This window comes from Labrus bergylta, chromosome 2 (assembly GCF_963930695.1).
Source record: "Labrus bergylta chromosome 2, fLabBer1.1, whole genome shotgun sequence".
Taxonomy (NCBI): Eukaryota; Metazoa; Chordata; class Actinopteri; order Labriformes; family Labridae; genus Labrus; species Labrus bergylta.
Genome location: NC_089196.1, coordinates 4,514,648 through 4,536,016, shown reverse-complemented (window position 1 = coordinate 4,536,016; position 21,369 = coordinate 4,514,648). Strand labels below are relative to the sequence as shown.

At 41.8% G+C, this 21,369-nt stretch overlaps 1 protein-coding gene across 2 annotated transcripts in view; it reads left to right on the top strand.

Annotated features, from left to right (window-relative positions):
* Positions 1 to 20,398, top strand: part of zgc:162952 (PKc_LIMK_like_unk domain-containing protein) — a 34,220-nt gene extending 13,822 nt beyond the window's left edge. For both annotated transcript variants that reach the window (XM_020646706.3, XM_020646715.3), the window contains 8 exons: positions 7,434 to 7,627; positions 8,133 to 8,254; positions 9,671 to 9,719; positions 10,068 to 10,217; positions 14,822 to 14,995; positions 15,963 to 16,046; positions 17,534 to 17,620; positions 18,420 to 20,398. In XM_020646706.3, coding sequence (XP_020502362.2) covers positions 7,434 to 7,627; positions 8,133 to 8,254; positions 9,671 to 9,719; positions 10,068 to 10,217; positions 14,822 to 14,995; positions 15,963 to 16,046; positions 17,534 to 17,620; positions 18,420 to 18,524 — 965 coding nt within the window. In that variant the 3' untranslated portion in view covers positions 18,525 to 20,398. The remainder of the gene's footprint in view (positions 1 to 7,433; positions 7,628 to 8,132; positions 8,255 to 9,670; positions 9,720 to 10,067; positions 10,218 to 14,821; positions 14,996 to 15,962; positions 16,047 to 17,533; positions 17,621 to 18,419) is intronic.
* The last annotated feature ends 971 nt before the right edge of the window (positions 20,399 to 21,369 follow it).

Genomic DNA, 21,369 nt, shown 5'->3' with positions numbered 1-21,369 from the left:
TAAGTTGTTGGACACGTGTTCCTCTTATGCCTCGTTCTGGTGACGAGCACCTCTGGTGATGCCGTCTATTTATTAGCATGTTTGCAGTGTTTCCAAAGACATACTGAACTGTGAACCTGAAGTTTCCTCTCACAAAAAGAAGCAGGCAGGTCTTCCAGCTCCGCCATGTCATCTTGCTGCCATGTGTTTTTCTTCTTTGTTTGTTGTTAAAGCGCTGTAAGTAAACAGATGTGACTTAAAGGCATGACCACCACCTGGATTGCCTTTTGTCTCCACTCGGACGTATTCGTCGTATGATTAAATGCACCGAACCAAGAACCTTCTGAACCGTGGCTGTTCAGGGTGAATACAAATACACTTAAAGCCCTAATATTTAGTTTTTTTGTTTAGAAGCCTCATGAGACATTATAACTCCAGTAAGACATGTATAATTATAAGATATAATGACTTAATTTCAATATAATGTTAAATCTGGTTGTTTTGCATTTTACCAGTGGGTTTCTTTCTGAGGTGAGTTCTGTAAATACAAAGTTCATGTTCTGCAACTCTTCCATCTCTCATCATTGCTGCATGCACTACTGAGTGTTGGAGACATCAGTGTGGAGCGAGCCTCACCTATGTGTGCTCTTGCTGTCTGTTATTGAGCATATGTCAACCAGTCTGACATGTCACAGACCCCTACTCACTACCTCGGCCTTACAGACCTGCAGACGAAAGCAGAGCTGTGGTTCTGAGGCGAGCGTCACTTTGCTTTGGAAAACCCATGAAGCAAATACCGAGTGTGGCTTGGCTCAGGCCACTTTGAAGTGCTTGGCTTTGATGCAAGGCCTGGAAATGTCATGACTGGAGGGCTGTTGAAGGCAGATTATTGCTCTGCCGTTGTGCAATTTGCCCTTAACATACTTTATGCTTAAAGTTGATGTGGCTAAAAGAATGTTCAAAAGATATGTATTCTTTAAGTACTCTGATATGGATTTACTGACTATTGCCATAGAAAGCACATGGACATTACCTATTATTTATGGTAAATGGAGTTACCCATTCACACACTGATGGAAGAGGTTTCTATACAAAGTGACCATCAGAAGTTCCTAATCCCATTCATACACATTCATACACCGCAGACGAAGCATAGCAACTTGGGTCTAAGTGTCATGCCCAAGGACTCATCGGATATGAAGCTGCAGGAGCTGGGGATCGAACCCTCGACCTTCTGGTTTGGAGGTGACCGACATTACCAACTGGGCCACAGCCGCCATTTAAGTGTGCTTGTACATTTCAACAGCTTAAGCCCCCTGGGGAGTGTAATTGTCACCATGTTAACTAAAACATATTGGTGTAAACAAGAGGAGATTTATACATCTTTTATTTACATGGTGAGCTTTCTGTCATGTAACCGTGTAGTCACCACATTGATGTCATAAGATGACCTAAATCTTTCTTTTTGGGACTTGAATGTACGCAGCCCTTCACTGCTGCTCAGGAGTCTACGGTTTAAGCGTGCAAAAACACAGAATGAGCATACACATATCTGAAGATGAGGTAGCTTCACCTCCCAGTCTGATGCTGGAACATTCCTCAGAGACAGTCCTTGTTGTGAGAGACGGAGCTCTTTGGAAACATCTCACCATGGTGTGAAAAACTTTTACCTGAGAGGTTTTATGAGCGTCATTATCAGCTGGTTGGACGTCAGTGTGGCGATGTCTAACCCTGATATTCCTGTTAATGATGTGCGGTGTCAGACGCAGGTCAGACTCGCAGCAGGTTGTGATGATGACCTTCCCTCACAGTCAGACATTTTTCCTCTCATGTTGCATGTGTAACCTTCCCATTGCATTTTGGGAGGAACGCAAACCTTGGGCTTCTGAAGGATCACGTTGTCACTCATGTGCAAGGTCTTTGAGTTGAGAGCAGCCAAACAGCCAGATGAAATATTGTTGATGGTACGTGCTGTTCTACATTCTTCAGGGCGGTGAATGTGTGTTACGGTATGGTTATTATAAATGTGGATTTGCTTCATTTTCAGAAATCAGGAAAAGTGGTCAACCCAAACTACAGGCTTGGAAATCTTGAGAATGACATAACACTTAGAAAATCTATGTTTTTCCATTTTGTGGTCATCATGGGGCATGATGGGACATTACGTGAGCTCATGGGGCTGGAGCTGACAGATGAGGGGAAAAAGAGAGGGGTAAAGCGGAAAGAAATGGAAAAAGGAATGTGGAACAGAGAATTTGAGAAGAACTGAAAAAGAAAGATGAAACTGCAATAAGTTAGTATTTTAGGCTTTTTAACTGAAGGATACATAAAGGAAACATTCTGTCAACATTGTAATTCTCTTTGTAAAGAGGTTTTTCTTTTGTTAATGACTTACTTAAAAGCAGGATTTTGGTGTAAATTGTCTTTAGGTCCTGACAGAAATTAATAACTCATGTTCTCAAAGAAAACAAAACAAAGAAAATCCGTCATCTGTATCAGTTGTAAGTCTGTAAAAACTTCGACCAATGTCTGCCACTAGGTACCAATCTGATGAACCAATCAGACGCCTCCCTGTCTCCCTGATCATTCTCTACCCCATGTGTACGAGCCCCAGTCAAAGCATGAGCTGATGTCTGCTTCTGGACCAATGGCGCTCATTCATGCTTTTGAGGGAGCACAGAGGGGAGGGGGTGGGTGCAGACGGGGCACTGAGGGAACGCTAGTTTTCGAAAAATTACCAATCCTGCCTTTAAATGCTTTCTTTTGTTTTTTTTTAATGTTTTGTCTTTATAAGTTAGAACAGCTGAAGAGAGACAGGAGGAAGGAGAGAGTGTGGGTTGACATTCAGGAAACGGCCGAGGCCATGATTCAAACCCACGGCCGCTGGGACAAGGTCTATATCCTCCGTACATGGGGCACATAACCGCTAGGCTATCGGCATCCCTGTTTTCATTTTTAAAGTTTTACTGACAAAATAAATAACTGACCGATTGTAACACTTCAGAGAGACAAACACTGCTACTGACTAACTACGTGTACTAGTTACTTGTGGACGTGATTTAAGCCTTACTTTTTATTTGCTTCTATACTCGTATTAATATTCACATTGTTTAGTGTTGCTGTGGCAGTGGGAGAGGAAACATCTCGCACATTATAAATCAGATTGTAGCCATTTTCAATAAGTAGTTATTTTACTTATTAGTTCTCAGAAGACGACAGACTCCACTGTTGATATGAAGCACGTTTTCAACAACATATCTGTCTGTCAAATCGCCAACCTTGTGATTCCACCGGCTCTACCACTGAGCCAGTGTAAAGAAACATTGTGATTTGTACTGTAATTGTTTTGACCTTGTTGGAAAAGTGATTACAGTGAGTGTTACAAATTAGGAAGTTTGACATTTTGCTGCTTGCTAAGTGCGTTGAACAAACAGCTTCCCGTTTATGAAAGAGAAAGGCAGAGAGATGTGGGATGAAAACTAGAAAAGAGACCGTAGAGAGACGGAGAAAGTGGCAGCTACATGACAGGGACTGCACTGTAAGCGTTTCTTGCTGACGGCGTTAGAGCTGAAAGTGGAGTGATTGTTTAGTCCGGAGCCGAATGAACAAAAGCAGCATGAATAGATGGGGTTGATTCCCCGGCTTGATTGACAAAACCCTGCCAATTGTGTCAGCGTGTCAGTGTGTGCTGTCCACGGGCGTCATTGGAGGGGCAAAAGAGACTGTTGTCATGGAAAAAACAAACTCTGATCTTTAGTGTTGGCACACCAGTCCTCTGGGGCTGAAATGAGGTCAAAACTTCCCCTTTTATGAGATTTAATTAAACAGAGCAACCGAGGAAATTAAAGTGAGCACGTCATTTATGTATGTAAGTAAGTAAGGTGAAGTGGAAAACAAGCTACTGTAGTCATGTTTCCTGAGGTCTTGGTGTGCTCGCTGCACATGAGTCCTTCACTTGTGTCCTTTATTTATGTAAATACTGTAAAAAAAACTTCCCCATGTTAATTGACCCATCTGTCACATAACTGCTTTTTTCTTATTATCATGTTACTTTAGCATCTTTTGCATGTAGATGTTTGATATTGTATCTGTACATAAGAGAGCACAGTTCACCAAAGTTAAATTCCTTGTGTGTGTAAGCATACCTGGCCAATAAATCTGATTCTGATTCTGATTCACAAGCCAAAGCAAACCAGCTAGCTGCATAGAAACATCAGAGAAAGGTAGCCGCATAACGGTGACATTCATATACTGCTGCTCTCTTCAATACTTACTCAAACACCCAACATCCTCTGTAAGGAAGGCATGCACACTCTTGTGTTTTTAGGAGTAGCTGTGACAATTTTGTGTTTGGATACTCCTCACCTGGTTTAATCTTTCTGTTTTTTTACTCTTAGAATCCTTTATAGTTTTTTTCTGCAGGTGCTTAACGACGGTGTGTGATTCTGCAAACTCTGCAAACATGAGCAGACAGCCAGATAGCTTCCCATTTTGTGTGTTTTTGGAAAAACCAGGAGAGACATTTTACGTTGTGTCAGCTGAGGGAGTTTAACATATTGACATACATGAATGGAGGGAAAATACACAATGAGGATTCATCAACTTGGTTTGTGCCTTGATAGGTAAACCAGAAGAAGGTCAAGTAGTAACTAACTTAGAGGGTGCATATCACCACCTTCCATATTGGGGTTGGTCATCCATCAATAAGTCGTTTCTCCCCTGATGTTTGTCCAATTAAATGACCCAATCGAGCTGTAACCATAGCTTAACTTAACTGTGGATGTTATCGTACTGAGTGTTACTTTAGGGAGTTGAGGTTCTGAGGAGCTTAAGTGTGGGGTTTGTATTTGTTTGGCTTTTAAAGGTCACATATTATTTAAAATACAGTTAACCATGTTTTTTCACAACACTAATATATGTCTCTAGTCTGTCTATAAACCCGCCAATTCTGAGAAAATTCCATCCTCTCTGTCTTTTACGTGCTCCACTTTTCAGAAAATGTGTGCTCAAACAGGCTGTTTGCAGATTTTCCTTTCATGACATCACAAAGGGCAGTGACCCCTCCCCCAGGTGGGTGACACTCCCACAGCTAGGTGTGTTTTCTGCCTTTTCACTGTTAACAATAGGGCATGGAGCGAGAAAGCCCGAGCCATCCAAGCCCTTCCATAGAAGGGGCGTGGTCAGACTCAGCCCATTTACATTTAAAGGTACAGACACAGAAACAGCCTGTTCTGAGCAGGGCTGAAATAGAGGGGTTTATAGACATGATCAAATACAGGATCAGAGTGGATTTAGAACAAGAAACTTCACAGACATGTTTTTGGGAGCTCTGAGACTTATTTAAACTGGTTGAAAAGGAAGAGAATATGTGACCTTTAAAATACAGTGCAATAAACTATCTTCATAAGTGCACCATTAAAGGGCTGGAGCCATAGATGTTGTCTTCTCTATAACTATATTGTGTGAACTGCTGATATATTTCAACATGTGTTCTCTTTACACATGTTGTTTATCTATAATGTCATGGACATTTTCATTTAATTTCAAACCTTTATTTAAGTCCGGAAATCATTGCGGTTTCCCTCATCTACAATGATGTTGAGATACAGATCAAAAGAACAAACAAAAAGGGCACAAATAAAACAATAAAGACAGGTCAGGATAATTCTCATTACAAACAATTACACACTGTGGTAAAGTGGTCTGAGATCATTTCATTAATCTGCCCAAGAGAAACAAGAGTGTCAATCTTGAGACAGTGTTGTAAATTGTTCCACATTTTTGGAGCTAAGAAGCTAAAAGCGAATTTTCCAAGTTCAGAGTAAACCCGCGGGACTTGGAGCATAATGCTGCAATTGTTTGGAAAAACCAGATAAGCTTAAGCTCCGATAGCTGATACATTTATCTCAGCCATCTCTTTCTCTCTATGATTTACAATCTGTGTTTTGTCAGACGTCCTCGTCAGAAATTAGATGAAACCTTCTCTTGTGAACAAAAAGCCCTCTTGACCTCTCTGGAAGGTGAATCTGTGTTGATGACCAGCCCTGATATCTCGCCTCTATTTTCAACCTCACATTATTCACTGTCTTTGTTTCTCTCCATAAAGTGGAGCCACTCTCCCCTTTTCATGCAGCTCACAAGTAGGAGAGTAAAACTAGACCTTTTGTGAGCCTCTCTTTCATCCAGGGTCGCTTTCGTTCTGTTTAATACGTTGCTCTTTTGTCTTTTGTGTTGGTGTGATCAGTTAAGCAGCTGATTTTATACCCTGGTCTATATGTGCAACAAGCCTTCCTCTTTTTCTAAATAGACTCTGATCTTTAACTCTGTGTGAACAAAACTCAGCCTCACTGTTTTATGATGTTATGGCCCTTCCATCTTGTTACATTTAAAAAAAAAATTCCTTCAGTTATTGCACCTCTTCATTAGAGCCCGACCGATAATATCCGCCGATATTATGGTATCAAGTGACAATTGGTATCGGCTTATTTTATTGCAGATATGTGATGTTATTAGATTTATTCACCAGTTAAATATAATTTCATCTGAGTTTCATTGTATTAGCTAGCAGTTCTCTTTCACCAGCAGAGGGTGCTATATGGATTACAACAAGCATTATAAATCTCCACAGAGTGTCATGCGGTGATGCACGTGCAGTTCCTTTCTTTTTTTCTTTACTTGGCTTCGTTATATTGTAATTCTTTTCTGCATGTGTTTGATGACTGCATTTGAGGGATCAACGCCATAAATGTGTTTATCTATATCCATCTATCTCTAAAGTTTCAACATAGCTAGAAGACAGACATCAGCGATTTATCGGAATCAGATTTTTTTCTCTTCCTAACATCAGTATCGGCCCTCAACATCCCGTATCGGGCCCTACTTCTCATCCCTTAGGGTCTGATTTTTGCTATATTTTATTAAATGAAAAAAACACCCCAAATTGAGTTTTTACTGAATGTAGTTTGGCTGAAATTTACAGATTAAAAAAAGGACAAAACAATCACCGGGTAAGCCAGTTAGCCTCCCCCTCCAAGTCATTCTACATCGTAAAAAAGTAAAAGGTACAAAAACACATTAAATTTATTAACTGCGCAGGTCACAGTGATGCGTAATCACATCCCGTTAGTATAGCTGACATCAGTAGACTAGTTTAGTGAGATAAAGAAAAGGACAGCAGATCCTACAGAGGGTTAAGTGAACTGTACATTTTTAAAGCCAATCCCTTCACATAACAAAGTATTACCTTTTGTAATACAATAATAATAAATCAACTTCTAAACAAATAGCATGGATCTGTCTTCTGTATTTGTTTTCTTAAGGTCAAAGGCAGTGTCTGATGACACTAAAAATGGACTCTACCAGTATATACTCATGTAAATGCCTTTTTTTTTCGTGTGAATTTGGGCTTTTTTAATTCGCCATAAAGATGACATAAATTGTCTTTACTCTCCCAGCGGACATCTCCAGGATGTGTGATGTGGACGTGTCCTCGGAGCCCAGCAGTCCCACCCTGTTGGGTGAGTCCTCAGACAAGTACTACCATGTGGACCGCTGGCAGAAGCTCCGCACAGCCGTCCGCAAGCTGGAGTTCTGGGAGAACTTTACAGCTGAGCTCATCGGGAGTGGCTTCTTCTCCAAAGTCTACAAGGTAATCCTTCTGCCCCCCAACCCCCCCCCCCCCCCTTTGCCTTGTTGCCTGCCTACGTGTGAGCCGCCATAAAAGCTTGCTTTGTTTCAGTACTAATTGGGACATTCTCACCATTCCACGATTGGCCCACCAGCTTTTGAGACCATGGGGGCGCGACGTTCATCCCCAGCTGAGATCTTATATAACTCCTAATGTGACTGCGGTGCTATGGAGAGCGACAGGAGGAGCTGATTTACATACATTTAGGCTTTGTCCCGGATTAAATGAGCTACAAAGAGGCCACAGGACGGATGAGTGATTGAGGAAGTCAGAATTTGTTGGTCCAGTTTGAGCGAGATTTGTGTCCTGATTGTGGATTCATGTTCAAATTGACGACATATGAAAACACAACTGCGATTAAACTCTTTGAAACCTTAAAAAATTTACAAAATGCAGAGCTGCTAGAACTGCTTCTCCTGTCTCTTGTTCCACTGACTTGCTTCTAATGGACACCGATGACCTTCAGGTGATGCACAGCACCAACCGCAAGGTGATGGTGGTGAAGATCTACAAAAACGACGTGGACCAAGACAGCATTGTACGAGAGATCAGCCTGCTGCAGAAACTCTCCCATCCAAATATCGTCAGGTAACAGAACCTACATGTCCCACGTCATGCCAAAAGATGTTTGGTTCATCGAACAGGTTCAGTTTCACTACAGCAAAAGAGTCTGACAACATACACAGTCTTCTTTTTCCTCACATCACGCTCATGTTAATAGTTACTGAAACAAGACAGAGGTCTGCAATACACGTCTGTGGTGCTGTGCATTCTGGGAGTTGTTGTCTTTCATCCACATGAGCCAAAAAGACACTTTCTGCCTTTTCTCGGTCAAGAAGGCACCAACTTCAAAATGTATTTCTTTACTACATATATGACCCAATGTCAATACAGATTCATGTTTCAACCGGTGAAGTAGTCCTTTAAATTGTGCATGTACAATGCTGCCTGCTGGAGGTTGCAACATAACCGTCAGCCTCGGTGCTGTGACTGCAGTCAGCATATATCAAAATGAGACCTCAGTGCTATTTAACACCGGCCCTGCCACCTACAGCTGTTATGTAACATGTGATGCCAGGCAGACATAATGTTTGGCCAAGCAACCTGTTTTTAGTCGTTTAGCAAGGTCACACAGCAGTGAGGTTATCAGAGGGCAGCTTTTCAAATCAGGATGGAGCTTATACTACAGCAGATTGATGGAAGCAGTATCCATACTGATAGTGCCTGATACACAATGACATGCTCACACTGCGAAGGCTAAAACCAAATACGAAGTGTGTGTGTACTTTGTGTTTTTTAAAGACATTTTATCCAGTACTCAATGCAGCACTGTGGCTCAATTTGAGCTTTTAAAGCTAACCGTGATGAGGTGTAAACCTGTGAGATCAATGCAAATAAAAAGGATAAAAATATGCAGCAGAAAAGGGAAAAGTCTTGACGCCCCTCGGTTTGCCAGGCAAAAGGCAAACCAACAGGTGTTGCAGCGATGGAAGCGGGCAAGAGCGCTAACCACTGCACCACCATGCAACTCTTATTAAGAGCTATGAATCTAAATTCTACAATTCATCTATCAGACGCTTTTATCCAAAGTGACGAACATCAGATAGTAAGAATGTTACAATTCACTTTGCAGATGCTTTTATCCAAAGCGACGTACAGAGAACAAGAATAACACAAGCAAGGATCTAGAGAGGAGGAAACAACGTCAGGAAGTGCAAACAAACAGCTTTAGCACAGTTTTCATAAGTATTTAAAGTTAATATATAATATACAACTACTTGAGTGCATAGGTGTTTATGAAAGAGCTGGGGCTTTTTCTTGAAGGTGCAAAGGAAAGAGTTAGGTAGTTTGCGCCACCACCGGGGGGCGACAGAGGAGACGAGTGCGGCTAAATAAATGCGTTCTTCACAATAACACATAATTGATATGATTGGTAAAATCACCTAATAATGACACACATCAGTAAGAAGAACCCATTTTAAAAGATGTTTTCTCTCATTCTAGATATCTGGGAATCTGTGTCAAAGAAGACAAACTCTACCCGATCCTCGAGGTGAGGCAAACGCTCGATTGTATGAAATGCTCTTCAATCATTTTTTCTTTCAGGTTGTGAGTCATCATGGCTGTACGCCTCACAACCTGTATGTGTTAATTGTAAAAAAAAACAGATGACAGTGATATGAGTTGATAGTGTTAATGAGTTGGTGAGCACATTCTTTTTTTTAAATTGAAATTGAATTGAAATTTTTTAGGGATAGCCCCTTGACATGCACCATCTCGTTTTCAAGGGGGTCACTTACACAAAAAGTGTGTTTGTCTGGTGCATAATTTGTGTATTAGCTTAGCTTAATGCTATATTTGTTGATACAGTGTAAATCCTGGTAAATATTGTCTGTTTCAGTATGTAAACGGTGGCTGTCTGGAGGAGCTGCTGGCCAGGAAAGACGCCCCCCTGTGCTGGAGAGAAAAAGTGGACCTGGCCTGTGATATAAGCAGAGGGATGATCTACCTGCACTACAAGAACATTTACCACAGAGACCTGAACTCCAAGGTAAGGACCTTCACTCTCTGTCTCTCACGAATGTGCCAGACAAGTTTCCCTTCAGGGATTAGTCAAGATTCAGTCAAGATGTCATCAGCTGCTTTCACAGCAACCACCACTGAGACATCACAGGGGATACACCATGCTACCAGTTCAATATGGGCGCACTCACACACAAAATTACAGCAGATGAGAGAGCGGGGGAGAGAGAGAGTGCAGGACCTCACTGAGCGCACAGTTTGAAACTGAGCCTGAGCCCTCTGCGGCTCCGTGCAATAAAACAAAACTACAGTTTAAAATCTCCCTCTCAATTCCTGCAGCGAGATAAGACACAGAAAATCCAAGAGAGCAGAATCATATCAGCTTCAGAGAGAGAAAGAGAGGGAGAAGGTCCACTGTCTGTCTTGTAAATGCATTGATCGAGGTGCCTTGCTCCTATCAAGACTGAAGCTTCTCATGGCTTTGTTTTAATAAGCGAGTGGAACTTTTCAAATCACGAGACACAGTCCTTGTGTTTGTGTCTGTGCGCCTTTGTGGATAAGATGAGCAGATTAAAGTTGCAAAAACTAAATTAATTTAGAGGGAAAAAAAACAGATTTGATATAAATACAAACCTAATATTAAAATATACCCGAAGATAAGAGTTCAGAAATGCTGATCATCATTCAAATATCTTTAAGTTATGCGTGTGTGTGTGGTCTGTTTGGTTGCCAGGCTTCACAGAGAAATCAGCCACTAATGCAAAGAAACAAGGCAACATGACACTCGCTCCATTGTTGTGTTAATAGATGGTTGCTCACTAGGTTCTGCCGTCTCACACATAAGTTGCTGAATCTTTCATGCACCCTGGATTTGTGTGTGAATGGGGCCCCTTTCTCTCTCTGCACCCAAACCCTCTTACCACGCACGTCACCCTGAGGCCACTCATTTGGCCCCTTTCATCCGTTCACTTATTCCCACAGCAGCCAAAGTGGATTTACGTCACTCTCAGGCTTCAGTGCTTAAGGTTGATCATTCACAAAGATTGGATGGGTGGGTTTTTATTGATTTGGAGAAACTGTTAAAGCTTTACTTGACATGTTTTAGTAGTTAGTTAAATTTATTTATCCAAGATATCTTCTTTAGATGAAGAGTCATTTAACAAAACACAAGTCAACCAAACAAACAACCATTTTGCACACAAACACCGCAAAGTTAAATAATATAAGATTTTAAAAAATCTTCAAAAAGAGGCTTTTAGAGCGCTGGTAGCATAGTTACCATGAACAGAAGCTGGAGTCTTCCAAGTGGGAGGCCCAGGTTCAAATCCAACCTGTGGCTCCTGTCCCACATGTCATTCCCCATTCTCTCTCTCCTCATTTCCGGCCCATTTCCACTGTCCATGCCTCTAAAATAAAGGCATAAAAAAGAGGCTTTTAACACTTTTAGGGCCGTGCAATGGGCACATAGAAGAAGTCTGTATTTATTATGATAAATTATTTTCTGTAAACAAGCAATGCTTTCTCACACAGCATGCATAAATGTTAAATATTGGATGTAAGCCGGGGAATATTGGCCAACCATGCTTTCACACATTTTTGATGCATTTCGATGAAGCTTAAATGAGCAGTATGTAACTCTGACACCCAGAGTTTAAAATGAGTACTGCAGTCCAGATTCAAAACATTGTAGAGAGCTGTCCCCCCCCCCCTCTCTAGAGTCAATGCTCACACAGGTCACCATGTGGTGAACACTGAAGCTTCAGTGTTTATCCAGCTCTGCATGGGTCTGTAAACCTTTCTGTGTTCTAACCTCTCTCCATTTTTCAAAAGCATCTCCAATATTGATCCTAGTTTGAGCACGTTTCTGCTCATGGAGCTTATTAGAAACATGCAGAGGCTTTTTAGGTCAAGTGCAATCACTTCTATCTGAACCACTTCTCTTGCTGCTTCCATCACTGCAACACCTGTTGGTTTGACCTGATAACTGCTCTCATATCTGACAAACTAAAGGGCGTCCAAAACGGCCGTGTGGGGGGTGACTTTAAACCGCCTACCTTCTCTGGTCCAAACAAATCCAGAGCATTCAGGAGCAGAATCTAAAGTTAGAAGGAGGACATACTGGCTGCTGCATTGTTGTCAGAGAAGACATCACTTCAACAGAGCATGTTTCCTTATTGATCATATAGTAAGATTACTTCATCATTTAATTCACTACACATCTCTTATAAATTGGTCCTTTAAGTAGTTGGTGATGGGTCCTGAGGCTATATACGATACAAATATTATATATGCCTACATGACTAGTTTGTTTTTAACCAATGTTTGAGTTCTGTTTTTAAGGTTCAGTAGTTGTCACAGTCCCTGATATGTGCTGGTAATTTGTTCCAGGAATGTGTGCCTCTAACAGACACCACTTTCCCTCTAAATTCAGTTCTTCTTCTCGGTACATGTTCTTCTCAGGTTTTCTGGTACAATCAATTGCTTCCACTGCACACCCAGTAAAGTGGCTGAAGCCTCTGATGACAACATTTACAGTCGTCCAAAAGGCAAATGGCATTCCAGAGCCCGCCTGAACAAACGCTGCCTTTGTGAATACGCTTCAGTAACCCTGCAAGTTGACTTGTTGCAGAGTTTAAGCTCCTGGAAAAGTTGAGGCCCCTTTTAATTAGTGCTTACAAGCTGCTTTTTTTTCTCCCTCTCAGTTCTCACTAATGTGCTCCATTTTTTTTTTTGTTTCCCAAACTGTTGCTTTCCTTGGCAGAGAGGGCCAGAGCTAAATTTAGAGGTCTGGGACTGAAGCCCTGTCCCCGGAGAGCTTCTTAATGACAGGCTACACTGGATGGGAAAAGGCTTCTGGTGCAATGGCAGCCAGATGCTGATACATCACTTCCTCAAACACACACACACACACACACACACACACACACACACACACACACACACACACACTGTAAACTACATTTACATGCATGCAAACACTCACATTTGTATTGTCTGTATTTTCTTCCAGACACTTTTGTTAGGTGCAGTCACCAACACATAAACAGAGTGCGCACACATTCATTAACATGGCACATATGAATTGCACACAAGAACCCTAAAACGCACTCGTGGCCGCCCACTGTTGTTATGTAACTGAAGCCCTCCCACAGTCGGCCTCTCATCACACCTCCAGCTCTGAGCCTGTAAAATCTATGAACCATGATGGATTTTCTTTTCCACACAGATCACAGACTGTTATTAGAAAATCAGTTTACAGTTAGCCCGTCAGAAGCCACACAGGGTGCCACACCGAGTCTTTGTTGTGTACCAAGTACCTTCAAAAGGGGGTCCCTGTGAATTATTTAGTGCAGTGGAAAGGTCCTGATAACAGATCCTATTGAGTCCACTGATAAGTCGAGTCTAAAGAGAGAGAGCTGGATGTCAAGCTTATTGATGAAAGAGTATTTTAAAATCAAGACCTTAAAAAATAAATACAAGTGGACATAGGACCTGTTGATATAGTCTGTGTTTGCAGATATCAAATCCAACACCGCCCTCTGCTGGCCAAAGAAGAACACTGCAGTTGAATTACATGCTTTTGTCAGACTACAAGACTCTTCGTCAAAACAAAGCAGATCGTAAACAGTGAAATTAAATACAAAAATAGAAACACAACACTATCATCTTTTTTTGTTCTTTCAGTCACCAAGCAGACTGAGTTACGGAGCCCCTAAAGTCCTCAAAACTTATTTCAGGGGCTCCGTACAGAAAAGTACAGAAAGAGGGGGGACTTGTTTCTCACATGGGGGCGGCTGTGGCTCAGTGGTAGAGTCAATCGTCTCTAAACTGGAAGGTCAGGGCTCGATCCCCAGCTCCTGCAGCAACATGTCCGATGTGTCCTTGGGCAAGACACTTCACCCCAAGTTGCTCCTGCTGCTTCGTCAGCGGCGTGTGAATGTGTATGAATAGATTGCTTCTGATGGTCACTTTACTCAGCAGCCTCTACCATCAGTGTGTGAATGTGTAGGTGTGACCTTTGCGGAGTCAGAAGACGAGAAACATGCTATACAAGTTCAAGTTCATTTACCATCTTGACTCTTGATCTTGATATTTATGTGTTTGTGTGTATGGGTGTATGAAGGGCCTACTGTATGTATAATGTAAGCTCCACTTTATGTACCATTACAGTTAACTGCACAGATTTTACTGTACAAAACATGATTCTAGTTTGTTTTAGTAATTGGTATTGCTCTTGAGGTCAATGCTCTAAATGTGCCTTCTGATTTAAGATTGTTTTACAAAACAACAGATGGATGGATGGATGAATGGGTGGATGGATAGATAGATAGATTCTACAATTCACTTAGCAGACGCTTTTATCCAAAGTGACGTACATCAGAGAAGATAGATAGATAGATAGATAGATAGATAGATAGACTTTTCAGTGTGTATCACTCTGCCAGGTGTTCTGAATACTGTAGGTTAACATTACAGCAGACAGAGTTTATTATGATTGGTCAGCTGATGCTGTACTGGATGTAAGCACTGCTGTGATCACCTTCAGCTAACGGCCTTAGACTGACAGGACTGACCCATGCTCGTGTACCCTGTTGCTAACCTTCATGTGTCACCTGTTGGTGCTCTTTCCAGAACTGTCTGATCAGAGTGACGCCTCGGGGTCGTGAGGCCCTGGTGACTGATTTCGGCCTAGCCAGGGAGGTGGTGGAGCTGCCGGTCAAAGACCCTGCCAGGAAGCTGTCACTGGTGGGCTCAGCCTTTTGGATGGCCCCCGAGATGCTCCGAGGAGAGCCGTACGACCGCAAGGTACCAAAGTCCTGCTGTTCTTTAGAGATTCTCTTTAAGTTAGGTTGTTACAATTAGGATTACTTTTAGGATGGTGTTGATACAGTACGCTTTTACTGAGAGAGAGAGAGACTGTAGACTGACTCATGCAGAATCACACAGCTGTTTTCAGATGCAGCAGTCACTTTAGCTTCCATAATCACTGCTCCTCCTGGTGGACAGGTTCACTTTCCAAATGACACTTTCATCGACTAAGTCACCGTGGGGGATCTCATTATAGTCACGGTCCCAGCACGGTACTGCCGAGGTCCCCCCATGGAAATTGTGGACATTTTTGGTGGCTTCATCTGTGTGAACAGTTTAAAACCACCGGTAAAATGAAACCTGTACATATTAGAGTAGACCTCCAGCTGCTCAGTAGGAGTTATGTTGCACGGTACAGCAGTGTCTGAAAGGAGGTTAGTGCAGGTTTTAAGTGAGTCAGTGTAAACTTTAAGGTGCCATTTTACTGATATATTGCTGATGCTGATGAGTAAAGATAAGCATTAAAGTGTCCAATCAGAGGCTGTCTCTTTAAGAAAGGTGTGGAGCTGAAAAAGGAAAATTTTGTACACTCGTATAGCCAGGGGGATAATAAAATAATTTATCCTTTATTAATCCCGTGAGGGGAAATTCAATTTTACACTCTGTCTAATGAACATGCACAAACAGGATCCTATGAACATTAATGGAGAGGTCTCAGAGTGAGGGGGCTGCCCACAGAGAGCGCTCCAGAGCAGCTTTGGGGTTTGGTGCCTTGCTCAAGGGCACCTCAGCAGTGCTCAGGAAGTGGACTGGCACCTCTCCAGCTACCAGACCAACTTCTGGACTTGGTGCCAGGACTTGAACCAGCAACCCTCCGATTCCCAAACCAAGTCCTTACAGACTGAGCTACTGCTGCCCTAATATGTTAAACATAAATGATGATGTCATATCTTTCTTGTTCCAGGTGGATGTTTTCTCCTTCGGCATTGTGCTCTGTGAAATCTTGGCCAGGATCCCAGCTGACCCGGAGATACTTCCCCGAACACAGGTAGAGGAAACATATGATCTCAGCAGCCAAAGGGAAAACAATCATAAACATGCACACACACCCTTGTTGTTGATGTCTCAACACTGGTTGGAAAAGTTTTCATCAATCGTTTCAAACAGTAAAAATACAAAGCAGTTAGTTGTTACATTTGAAAAGCTGAGACCAGTTAGTTTGAGACAGCCTCTCCAGCATGGCGACAGTTATCAATGGGCTTCCAAAGCCCCCCGCAGTAAAGGATGGCTGACGTCACTCAGGCTATGGTGGAGCCCTACTAAAAACTGAACTTAAAAATATAGACTTTTTGAGAAGTAAAGCTACTCAATCATCCCTTCTGGGCCTCCATAGGTGTGTGGTGGTGACTGTTTCTGCAGAGACTCTGTCCTTCTGCCTTGATGTTAATGGGAGGGGAGTGGGTGTGTTTCCCCCCCCCCCCCCCAGCCAAAGACAGCACGGGAGTGAGTTTGAGAGTGGATAAAATTCAGCGACTATAGACGCCATTTGAAATAGCGAGTATAACGCATTAAAAGAGAAAATATAGAAGCAAAATGCCAAGCAGCTAAAGGTGGTTTCAAAACAACAATGAACTTTAGGGAGGGCTTTCACCCGCGGACGCAGAGTTGGCCAGCTTTCTGTTGGACAATTAGCTTATGCTAGCGTGCTAAATTATTGGCTTTTCCATTACAAACGAATGTGATATTCTCAAGTAGCTTGCAGTGTAGGTACAATCAGTAAACGTACATGCAAAGTCCTGCAGTGAGTGTGCGCCTCAGCGGGCGATGAGTCCAGGAGGAGGGGCTCAGTTTGAATGTTATGTTTATAAGCTGGAACGAACATTTCTACTGACTCTACCTTTATGCACAGCAATCCTGTAAAAAAGTTGGTAAGTTAAACTTAACATAAAACACATAAAAGAATCAATCCAAAGTGTCACCAGATACAACACGATGGTGCGCCAGTGGCCAAGCGGTTAGTGCACGCCCCATGTTCAGAGGTGTACTCCTCAAAGCGGATGACCCAGGTTCAAATCTGACCTGTGGCTTCTTTCCCACATGTCATTCCCCAGTCTCTCTCTCCCCTCGATTTCCACCTCTTTCCACTGTTCTACCTCTGCAAATAAGCCCAAAAATAAACCTTACCATAAAACGATACCATAAAATAGACTTTATTGTCCTAGCGGGATATTTGCTTTGGACTTCACCGTGTCCTTACACAGTTACAAAATAGTAAACTCATACATCAGTCATACATGTCCATTGACATCATCATAAAACTAGATTTCAGGACATTGAAATGTTGACATATGAATATAGAATGATCTTCCCCATCCTCAGGGGAAGTGAATAACAGTGTATTTGATGTTTGTATGTTCTCTTATGATCATATCCCAAGCTGTGAAAGAGACCCAAACATCCATTGTTCCAGTACAAGGATGTGTTGAGAATTCTTTGTAGGGAAAATGTGAACAATAAATGTTTCATTTCTTTCAGGACTATGGGCTGGATGTGGACGCTTTCAGGGAGCTGGTGACGGGTTGTCCTCAGAGTCTCCTGGAGCTGGCAGCGAGCTGCTGCATGGTAAGCAGAAAGACGAGTTTACATAGAAAGAAAACAGATCTAAAAAAGTGACCGCATGCTCTCGTTTTGTTGAATGAAACAGATTTTCTAAATGGTTGAAAACATGAAAAAAAACTAACTTGACCTGAAGTCATCTATCATCTATTTGAAGGTAGTTTAATGAATGTATTCGGATGCTTTTTAATTGGTTGCTACAACTGAGATGCAGTGTAGTGTCCTGTAGTGACTTTTTTACAGTCTGATTTCTTTTGCAACCAGTGGAGGCGCCCCCTGCTGGCAATTCAATGCAATTCAATTTAAAAAACTTGATTGTTTACTAGGGGGCAATTCAAAGCCACAAAGAGCAGTAGTATAAAAACAAAAATAATGAACAGCAAAGACTGTGCAAGGTAGACAAAAAACAGTCTAAAAATATCAAAAAAAATAGATAAAGTAAAGAAATATGTTTACAGTGATTAGACTAACAGCTGGAGACATGTTTAAGCAGAGCTATGTGCAGTGGATGGATACTGAGTGTGTAAAGTGATAATAACACAATGAAGAACAATATGTAATAAACAGGAAATAAGAAAGAATGCAGATTTTGTCTCTTGCATTGGATTCTCTTTTTGAAACCCAGTTCAGTCTCACACCTCACGTTTGTATCGTTTAAACATTTTATAGTTTGTGTTTGCCGTCTAGGCTACGACCTCAACACTCCTCACAGTTTTCATTGACATGCTGAAATTTGAGGAGTGACGGGATGACATATTAAACCTTTCCTACGCTACAGAGTCACATTCTTCTCCTCCACTCTTAGGTGGAGTCCTTCAGACGGCCGGCGTTCACAGAGCTGCTCGACGAAATGGGAGAAGTCGCCGAGAGTCTGGAGCTGGAGCCGACATCTGATGTGAATGACGGCTGAGTCGTCGGTCTGAGGGGGGGTCTATCCTTTTTTCAGAAACAGGACCAGAGTGGTTGGATGGTTTCTTACGGTCAGGACAGGAAGGTGGACCAAACATTAACAGGAAAAAATAAACCCCACTGCATACACACGCACTGGCTGAACTCGTTCAGACACACTAGAAGTGTTTTTGGGTAGAGGAACCACTCCTGACTTCTTACAGGACATTGTGATGGATACAGCTGTGTACAGATCAACACTTCACTCGTAGTGGATACACAGTGTGATCCTGTTTCAGCTGAACGTTGACCTTTCATGAACGTCTTACTTGACTAAAAGGTCTTATCCTCTCTCTCTCTCTCTTTCTCTCTCTCTCTCTCTCTCTCTCTCTCTCTCCATTTTCTCAGCTCTCTGTGAGTTGTTTGTAACGACGCAGATGCTCAAGTCTGTCGATGTCTTTAATGCTTCTTCTGTCAGATCACCTGGCCCCCTTTTGACTCTGCAGGCGTGGAAGTACCAACAGGAAGCTGCAGAATAATCTGCTTTGTACTGTAATTCAAGAAAACAGAACACAAAACAGCTGATTTCTTTCAAATGTGACAGGACACAGAACTTTTTCAGCAGCCAATGACACATACACATAGAAAGGTCCACCTAGCGTTCGCAGCAGAAAGCGACCGCTTAAAGAGAAAGCATGGCCCCCAGTGTCTTTACTATTTACACTTTTTTGTGTGGCCGCTCCGAGCACTTCAAGTTTAAAATCTTTCAACTTTTCAAAAAAGCACTGTTGACGTCACTGGCACTCTATTCCAAATGTATGATATTCCCTGTAGCTTTGCCACCTACAGATCGAGTCTTGTACCCGTATCTTCTTTGCTCCGTGTCTGATCGGGTAAAAAAACGATCTAAAATATAAAACATTCAGTAAAAAGTAACAGAGCAGTGTCGGTCAAACAGCGACCATTGTTAACAGATTGTTGTCATGACGGGACGCACGAGCAGCCAGCGCTTTTCTGCCGCCGGAAAAAAACTGTAGGTGAACACGGTGCCTATGTTCACCTACTGATGTTCAATCAGGAGCTGAGGACATTTAAAGATGTCTTATAGACCATCAACACAAGTTTGACTGAAAGGTCAAACATGCCGAGGTCCAAAACAGTTTGCACATTTCAAATCCACACTTCAGATTTATTCAGCGTTGATCTCACCGTGAGCTCTTTGAAACAGAGAACATACCTGTTTTTCATTGAACAAAGACTTTGAGCCTTAAGGCTTCATTTGGCAGAATTACTTTTTTACATTTGTGACTAAACTTGTAAATTTTGATGAGAACTTATTCATGAATTGATTTAGTAATATACACTTTTTGATTTCCTCATGTCTTTTTAGCTTCGTCATATTTCACCCTCACTGCCCATAGTTGATTGATTTACTGGTGAAAATGTGCTTGTACATTTTGAAGCTTTCCTCTTTTGCTCACAGAAAGACCGCGGGGCGGGATTGGGGGTCTCTGTCTCTTTTCTTTTCTTTGTTTCTGGTTTGTGTTGTAAATGATTTTTCAGGCAGCTATGATGTCAATTCAACTCCCACAAAAAGACACATTTAGTTTAAACGTTGTTTTATGATAGAAACACTGAAGTTGGTTCACAGACTTTACAGATACAGGTTTCGTTTTCCCTGCACATACCTTGGAGAATTCAACCATTGGAGAATATTAAACACAGACAACACACACGAAACAAAGCTTGTAAAGTGTATTTCATTGGTATGCAGGATGTTTCCTCTGTCTCTGAGTGATTGTATATACATTAATTATCTGAAGCTACTGTTTTTCACGTACCCTAATGAAACCCTTTTTCTTCTTTTCAAAAAATAAATTTGAAGTCTTATTGTCACATTAAGGTTCTTGTTCAATTTATTTTGTGACTATTTTTTATTCAAATCAAAGTTTTATAAAAGCCAGCTCCTTCAGTAAATTCTCCCTTTAACCCCCCTAACTCATGGATGAGGAATCAAACACAATACAGGCTGAAGAATAAGTGAGCTCATGGGTTAGCTCGTTCATTCTCAAACTGTGGTACCAGTTCCACTGGTGGTATGCGGGATCCCTCTTGTGGTAAAGAAAAGTTTGGCAGATTCGTCGAGCAGCACAGCAGAAACCGAAGTCAACTACAGTGAACTCAGCACAAGTGTAAGAGGCGATGTGCGCCTGCTAGCGGCACACGATGCTAAACAGTAAGAAAATATGACTGGAGTCACATCCGGTTTGGATTCTTTTTGAGTGGCACAGAGAATGGGCCCAGGCCGCAGTACATGGTGTGCGGCCAATAATAAATCAAATGCATATAAGGAATAAAATGGCCTCCTGTGTAAACTGTATAGTTAAATAACTATGCTCTACTGTATTTCAATGTTGGCCATAATGGTGGAACTTTGAGAGCCAAAAATGTTCTGTGGTGGTATTCAATGTCAAAAGTTTGAGAGCCACTGGGCTAGCTTATTGCTTTTCCTTTTTTCCCTTCCCTGAAGTGATCATGTTGAATACAATTTCAAGTCAATCTGTATAATATAAGTGGATAATATACCAAGTGGCAACCCCCGGGATCTAAAAATGAAGGCCATGTGGAAGTGCAAAAAACTGCAGTTCCTCCAGTGTCCATTTGAGGCTGGCTCCAAAAGCCACAGCAGTCACATACACACCCATATAAAAATGTCAATTTTGACAAAAATGTACATCAATACAGTCTAGTACAAAAAACTATTTTGGTGTGAACAGCTCAAGTCTTTAAAGACACACACTGTACGGGGGTGATTTATTTTTTTCATAACTCATATATTTTGATTTTGTGAAGGACAAGATTTATTC